Source organism: Myotis davidii, unplaced genomic scaffold (genome assembly GCF_000327345.1).
Source record: "Myotis davidii unplaced genomic scaffold, ASM32734v1 scaffold590, whole genome shotgun sequence".
Lineage (NCBI taxonomy): Eukaryota > Metazoa > Chordata > Mammalia > Chiroptera > Vespertilionidae > Myotis > Myotis davidii.
The window spans coordinates 734,296-742,280 of NW_006282381.1; the positions used below are offsets into that span (position 1 = coordinate 734,296).

The window sequence follows — 7,985 nt, forward strand, 5'->3', positions numbered from 1 at the left end:
GTGGGGGGGGGGGGCAGGATGCCCCCCGCCACCTGCCAGCAGCCAGGCTCCAGTCTCCTTCTTGCATCACAATCGGAACCCGGGGTGCTCTGGGCTCTGCCTAGAACTCTGAGGGGCGCCCCAAACGGAGGTGCCTACAAAGGGGGCCGAGAGCTGGGTGGGGGGTTGAGGGAGGGGCTGTAAGTGACTCCTCTGGTCAGAGTGTCAGACACTCGGTCACCTCCTGGTTTATCTAGGGCAGCAGGGGACACAGCTCCACATGGTGGGGCGGGGGTGGCTGGTCAGGCGCACACCATCCATGGTGTGGGAGACAGCACCCGGCAGGCAAGCGCCTGTGGGGGCTGGGAAATAAGCTGCCCAGAGGGATCTGCTTTGGGAAGGCTTGGGGGGGGGGGGGCAGGAGTCCCTGAGTCAGGAAAACAATGAGCAAAAAGAGAGACAGAGGCAGCCAGAGGACCTCAGATGGGAGACGCCAGCAGGCTCAGAGCAGTGAGAGCAGAGAGTGGGGGGGCTGAGGGTGAACCTCACCAGAGAGGAGGGACTCCCCAGGAGGAGCCCCTGAGGCACCCCCTTTGTGCACCCACCATGGCTCTGCGTCCCTACGAAGAGGGAGTGGCCTTCTCTATTGCTCCTCACCAGCCCCAGGCCCAGCAGGTGCCCGGCACACAGAGGTCCCCACAGCCACTCCAAGCATCCGCACCGGCAGCCAGCACACTCCAAGTGCAGAGCCGCAGGACGAGGCAGGCGCCCGACAGGCGGCTGTGGGGCTCCAGGCCAGCTCGGTGTCAGCCCCAGGATGGAGGAAGGGACCAGGCTGGGCATGGACCGCACAGGTGTCAGCCAGAGAAACTGAGTCACGGGCCTGGTGCCGAGGAGCCTTGGGGTTGCAGGGAGCTGGGGCCTGACAGTTATATCTCCTGGCGGAAGGGGCTGCCCAGAGGGCAGGCTGCCCTGTGCAGGTCTGTTTTCTCAGCTGCCCCCCATCAACACCGCCGACAGCCTGCTGCTCACCTCCTGCCATGCGGCCCGGCCTCAGCTGCCTCCTAAGGAAAGGAAGGCTCTCCAGGGGCCAGGAGGGGCGTTACTAAGCTGGGGAGGCCAGAGGGCCTGGGGAGCCACTGGGCCTCAGGGAACCAGCCCAGAGGCTAGAGAGGCAGCCCCAGAGAGAACCCCACACTGCCCCCCAACATGCTCCCTCTCCCAGGAGACCTGACTCCTGACTCCGTGACCTCTGACCAGCCCTGGCCTGTCCATCTGGCCCTGCCTCCACTGCCACGTTTCTGCATCCAAGTCCTTCTGCCACGGAGGGGCGGTGGGAAGCGTGGACCCCCCGGTCCGAGGGGCCAGGTTCCAGTACAGACACTACCCTGCCCTCCTGCCTGAGTGCCCCTAACGGAGCCGTGGGCAAACTTCGGCCCACGGGCCAGATCTGGCCCATTTGAAATGAATAAAAATAAAAAAAAATAAAAAAAATAAAAATAAAAAAAAAAAAGACCGTACCCTTTTATGTAATGATGTTTACTTTGAATTTATATTAGTTCACACAAACACTCCATCCATGCTTTTGTTCCGGCCCTCTGGTCCAGTTTAAGAACCCATTGTGGCCCTCGAGTCAAAAAGTTTGCCCACCCCTTGCTCTCACCACTGAACAACACCGGCCAGGGCCACATACTCCTTCAACCACGCTTAACACTGCCTGCCTTTCAGGAAGAGCCACACGGGGAAAGCAGCCACACTCAGACGGCGAGGCTGGGAGCCAGGCGCCAAGGGGACGAGGTGGAGAGGACCCCATGGCGGGCTTTCCTTGGAGGGTCAACATGTAGAAGACCAGGAAGGTCACCGTGTGTCCAACCACAGGGAGGCTGACAGACCAGCGCGCGCAGGAGGGACCCTCAGAGGGCACCGCGCTTTACAGTTTACCATCCATTTTCCCGTCCAGATTCACGACTGCTCTGCTCAATCGCCGCGAAGCCACCCTTCTCAGCCTGTGTCGACCCTGGAAATGCAGGCTCAGCCAGGAAGTGACCTCCTGTGGCCGCACAGCCAGCACGTGTCAGAGCCGGACCAGGATCCTGCTCCGGCTCCAAACCCAGACTCCTCCCTGGTTGGGGGTGGAGCACCCATAGCCCTGGACCGTGTCACCGGGTCCTGGTATCATGTCCGCTGTACAGACGGGGAAACCGAGTTGCAGTGTGGTGGTTAACTAGCCCAAGGTCACACAGCTCATGAGGAGGGCCACCATCGGGATTCGAACCCAGCTCCGGGCCCACAGGGTTGGCCCCAGCTCCACAGGGCAGGACCCTGAGAGAGGCTCAGAGACTGGAGCTTGAGGTTGCAGCCACTGAGAAATGAGCAGAAAACAGCTGACAGGATGTCTGAGGACAGCCCGGCTGGTGTGGCTCAGTGGCTGAATGTCAACCTATGAACCACGAGGTCACTGTTTGATTCCCGGTCAGGGCATAAGCCTGGATCGCAGGCCCGATCCCCAGTGTGGGGCGTGCAGGAGGCAGCCGATCCATGATTCTCTCTCATCACTGATGTTTCTATCTCTCTCTCTCCCTCTCCCTTCCTCTCTGAAATCAATAAAAACATATTTTTTTTAAAAAAAAGAATGCCTGAGGATAAACCAAAGTGAGCAAAGACCAGGCACCAATCAGAATTCCGATTTCTCCAAAGGTCCCAGAGGAGCGGGGGTGGGGAGGCTGGTAGGGAGGGTGGTGGGGAGTCAAGGGTGAGGCCCAGAGTGCGTGCAGGGCTGGGGCTGGGAGACACAGAAAAAGCTGTGATGCCTCCCCTTCAACCTCCCCTCTAAAAAGTAAGTAGATTTTGCTAATTAAGGGGGGGAAAACGTTTGGGGAAAAAAAATTTGCTGAAAGTCACAAAAGGCCACTATTATTATGATTTCATTTACATGAAATGTTCCCCAAACAGGCAAATCCATAAAACAGAAAGCAGATGGGCGGCTGCCAGGAGCTGGGGGGAGGGGTGGTAACTTAATAGGCCTTTTCGGGGTGATGCAGATGTTCTGCAATTAGAGGGTGGTGGTGTTGCCTCACCACCTTCACATACTTCAGACCATTAGCTGTCCACCTAAAAAGGGGCGGATTTCATGGTGATTCTGTCTCCGTAAACGCTCTTTAGAAACAACACACGTGTTTGAGAAGTGAAGGGCCTGGGCCGTCTACACTGGGGACGATCAGGGAAGGGCTGCTGAGAGCTTTCGGGGGCTGTGGGCCAGATGTGTGTGCTATGGGCTCCTGCACCAGCCACAGAGCCCCGAGAGCAGTGCCCATGCCCCGTGCCAGCTACTCGGGTCTCGGTTCCGCCTTCATCCTGTCAGCCCTCTGGGTCCTCCGGTTCCACATCCTCACATCAACCAACCTCAGATCAAAAATACTGGGAAAAGCCCGGCCGGTGCTGCTCGGTGGTTGAGCATCGACCTAGGAACCAGGAGGTCACTATTCGATTTGGGTCAGGGCACATGCCTGGGTTGCGGGCTCGATCCCTAGTAGGGGGTGTGCAGGAGGCAGCCGATCCATGATTCTCATCATTGATGTTTCTCTCTCTCTCTCTCTCCCTCTCCCTTCCTCTCTCTGATATAAAAAAATATATACATTTTAAAAAATATTTTTAATTGGAAAAAAAACTCCAGAAAGTCTATCTCTAAATAATATAGTATAACAACTATTTACACAGCATTTGTATTAGGTATTATAATTAATCTAGAGATGATTTCAAGTATATGAGAGGAAGTATGTCGGTTATGTGCAAATACTAAGCCATTTTATATCAGGGACTTGAGCATCTGAGGATTTGGGCATCCCTGAGGGATGGGGGGAGGGGAGGTCTGGAACCATCCCCCAGTGGGTACCACAGTCCCTTTGCACTGACTGACCTGCTCACTCGGCTCAGAACACATTTCCTCTGCTCTGGGCCCCGCCTCAACTGAGTGTCACTTTCTCAAGGAAGCCACCCCTGACCTCCCAGACCAAGCCCTGATGCCCCACGTGTGCCCACCCTTGGAGCCCTTGTTACTCTTCCCACTTGACATGGGTGCGTGTAACCAATGTCCGTCCTCCGTGAGCCTGTAGCCCCCACAGGCCAGGACGTGTCTGTCTCCCTGGGCATCTCCAGGACTCAGCTCGGTGCCTGTACATACTGGGCACCCAGCAGACATCTGGGAGGAAGGCAGGTGGGCACCGCAGGAGCCAGCAGCATACAAAGCTGCCACGGCACAGCCTGCCTTTGGGGAACCCCTCTTCGCAGGGCAGACGGGCCCAGAGGCAGCACACAATGGGGTCAGCATGTAAGAGGGAGACCCGGGCACCAGGGATGCCCCAAGGAGGGTGCCCAACCCAGCAAGGGGCTGAGAGTGGTCGGGACAGATAGTTCTTGAGAGCAGGACACACCTGAAGGCTGGGGAAAATGCCACCTTTAAAACCGGCATGAAAAGAATCCACCGCCCCAAAAACTGAGGGCAAGCCACGGCATTCATGATGCTCCGTCAAGGGAAGGGCCACGTGCTGGGGGACCACAGAGAAAGAACTCGCTTCACCCAAAGGCAGGGCTTTCCACAGAACAGGCCCAGATCCGATGCCGGGGAGGGGCAGACAGTGGGGACCGTGGGCAAGTGGGGAGGGTCAGACACAGACACAGGCACGGGACACAGACAGGACAGTGGGAGTGGGGAGCGGAGCCCAAGCGGAGGGGCCTGGGCGCCCATGCGTGGGGAAGAAGACAAGAAAGCAGCCAGGCACGCAGAGGGGGGCTGGTGATCGGCCCCACCGGGCATGCAGCTCGCGAGCTGAGAGTCCCCGAGTGTCCCCCTGGCCTTCGAACGAAGAAAACAATGCTCACAGCCTAAACCTGTGGCTCCCCCTGACCTCCAGCGGTTTGAGAGCTCCCTCCTCCACGTGCACTCACACCGGCCTCCCCTTTCCTGCTGGTGTTCCCGGGGGGTGACCACTGAATGACTTGTGTCCACTCGGGCTGCCCAGCAGATGGGGTGGACTCGGGGTGGGAAGCCTCCCTGCTGCTCTCACGTCTGCACGTGCTGCCCGTCACCCTGGGGAGGCAGGTCCGGGCCCCAGGGACCGGGAGGAATGGGCACGAGAACGGCCAGGCCTCTGACTCTCGCCACCTCGCCCGCTCGTACACTCTCGAGCCAGGAGAGGAGCCCCAGGTGTCCATCAGGCCGGTGGCCTGGAGGGCTCCAGGTGACCGGGGTGATGTCCTCCGACCTGCTCCGCGGTGGGCAGCGGCCTCTGCCCGTCCCCTCCTCCCCAGGTACCTGGTTCTGCAGCTGGGTGGAGGTGGCTTGCTGGTCACTGTCTCGGAGGGCCAGCCTCTCCCGCAGGGCCGCCAGCTCCTCCTGCAGCTGGGCTTTGTCCTCCTGCAGCTGGGCCATGGCCTCCACCATCCTATGCACCGTGGGGGCCGCACCCGGCGGCCCCGACAGGCTCGAGCACCTCCCGCGGCCAAAGAGACGCCCACCTATGAGCAAAGTAGCGGCCGATCAGCAGGGCAGCAGAGGCCCACCCTGGCCGAGGAGAGGGGCCGTCCTGGCAGGGCGACTGCACCATTGCACCATCGCACCATCATCGGGGACAGGGGGGAATGCTAGCGGAGGGGATGGGGCAGGGAGAGGCCTGGGCAGCAGTGTGGGACAGCTGCGGGACTTCAGCGGGCAGCTTCCGGGGGACGGACCTGCCTGCATCGGGACTCAGGAAAGCAACTTTCACTGAACACTCCCTTCAAAGCATGGGTTCTAGGTCTGGGGGGTGACACCTTCTCCATGGCCCACCGGCCAGTCATGGCAGCTGAGAAAGAGCTGCAACTTCTCTGGTAGCAGCTGGGAAGGAGCCGGGTTGCCTCCCCGTAAAACACTCTTCTGAGAGGAGCATGCTTTCCTTTTTAAACCCCAAACCCGCTCCAGAGTGAAATTGAGTGGGGGCTCCCTCCGCAGGGAGTGGGCACCAGCACACAGAGAGGGAGGACAGGGCAAGGTGTGCAGGTGCCAGGAACAGACAGACGGGGACGCAGAGACAGACAGACATGGCACGTGAACAGGAACACAGACGGGCCGCTCGGGGGCGGACACCTGCCCTGGGCGGGATTGACCGCAGGGACCGCAGGGGTGGGAGCACTTGTTAGTACGGGGTGGGCTGACTCCTGAGTCCTCCTCCTGCCACAGCCTCCCACTGTCCTGCCTCCAGGAGCAGGAGAGAGACAGACAGATGGGTGTAAGGACAAAGACACGGAAAGGGGCCTGTGACCAGGAGGCTTGCCAGAGCTTGATTCGAGGGCTGTGAGTTCTGCAGGCCGGGAGCTGGCACGGAGCTCGGGAGAAGGGAGAGGGCGGAGGAGCGGGGCGAGGACGGGGGACTTGCCTCTTCTCTCCAGCAGCCCAATCTGGGCCCTGGCCAAAGCCCCCAGAGCCAGAAGGAGGAGTCCGAGAACGAAGTGGCCGGGAAGAAAGGGGAGGAGCAGCACCCACTGGCCGCGACCTTCCGCTTGACCTCAGAGCCCAGGGCTTCTGGGCTCCCCCACAGGAGGTCCCCAGAGCCGCAGCCCTGTGGGCGGGACTGGGGGTCCCAGAGGCTGTGAATGCAGCCACCTGCTCCTGGAGTCGCACAGCCCGGCCTGGCCGGCTGGCAGCTCTGACCCACAGAGGCGACTGCGGACAAGCCCGGGCTGGAGTGGGAGTGTGGAGGGAGCAGGTCCTGGCTGGGCAGATCGGCTCAGCGCACTCCCCGCCTTCTGGGGGGGGCGGGGCCGGGGGGGGTGTAGAGAGTGAGAAGTCCCTGCTCCCACTCTCATGAGGCAAAGTACACGGGGGCCAGCTTTTCCCTCCCTCACAGCCCCTTGGGACGACTTCGACTCAAGAGCTGGGGCAGGAGGGGCCCTGGCTGGCTAGTGGCCCGGCCATATGGCCTGCACGTGACACTGCCTGCATGTCGCAGACTGTCGGCCCAGCTTCTGCTCTCTGTTCTGGAGAGAGTGAGCTCAGAGGGACGCTTGCAGCCCGCACACGGGCGGCCACGGGCAGCATGGGCCCGGCATGGCCCTCAGCCCTTTGCAGGCTGCTATAGGGTAGGAGGGGTGCCAGGCTCCAGTGGGAGAGGCCCCTCAGGGTCTTCGTTTGTGAAATGGAAACAACAGCCCAGTTGGGGTGGCTCAGTGGTTGGGCATCGACCTATGAACCAGGAGGTCACGGTTCGATTCCCGGTCAGGGCACATGCCCGGGTTGTGGGCTTGATCCCCAGTGTGGGGTGTACAGGAGGCAGCCCATCAATGATTCTCTCTCGTCACTGATGCTTCAATCTCTCTCTCCTTTCCTCTCTGAGATCAATAAAAATATTAAAAAATAAAATGGGGACAATGGGCCTGGACACCAGGAGGGATGCCCGGGTGTGAGTGGGTGGTGCCCACAGCACATGGGAGAGCCTCCTTGTCCAGGACGCTGCTCGTTTCCCAGAAAGTTCTGGGAGACCCCCAGAGCCCACGCCTGCTGGGGTGCACCCTGTGCCGTGTGCCCAGGGAGCTGGGAGGGGCCTGGGGAGTGCTTGCTGGGGGAGAAAGGCCCTTGAAGGAGCTAAGGGACGGTGGGCGATCAGGGGACACGCTATGAACAGCCCTTACACGGAGGAGGTGCACGCCGCTTGGCGTGTCCGTGGGCGCTGCCCCTCAGGCACTCGGCTCAGGGACACGCAGGCCCCACCCTGGCCCTGTTGACAGAAGTCAGGCCTCCCTCGTGACTAGAACTGGCCTCTCCCTTCTCAGCATCACCTGATCGGCTGGACGGTGCCCCCGTCCCCAAGGCCGGCTGCCCAGACCTCGGCCAGACCCCACACCTGCCGCCCAACGCCAGAGCGCCCGCCCAGACAGACGGGCGAGCGCGGCCCTGGCACGGACTCAGAGGGCGGATTAGGTGCTTCCACCGCGAGGCAAGTCCGGACGCAAACCAGCCAGGGCGGCAGGGAGGA

At 60.7% G+C, this 7,985-nt stretch overlaps 1 protein-coding gene across 1 annotated transcript in view; it reads right to left on the reverse strand.

The window, feature by feature from the left end:
- Positions 1–7,985, reverse strand: part of KIFC3 (kinesin family member C3) — a 31,064-nt gene that overhangs the window by 13,794 nt on the left and 9,285 nt on the right. Inside the window, exon 4 of the mRNA XM_015558797.1 lies at positions 5,291–5,493. Within this exon, the coding sequence (XP_015414283.1) occupies positions 5,291–5,493 (203 nt within the window). The remainder of the gene's footprint in view (positions 1–5,290; positions 5,494–7,985) is intronic.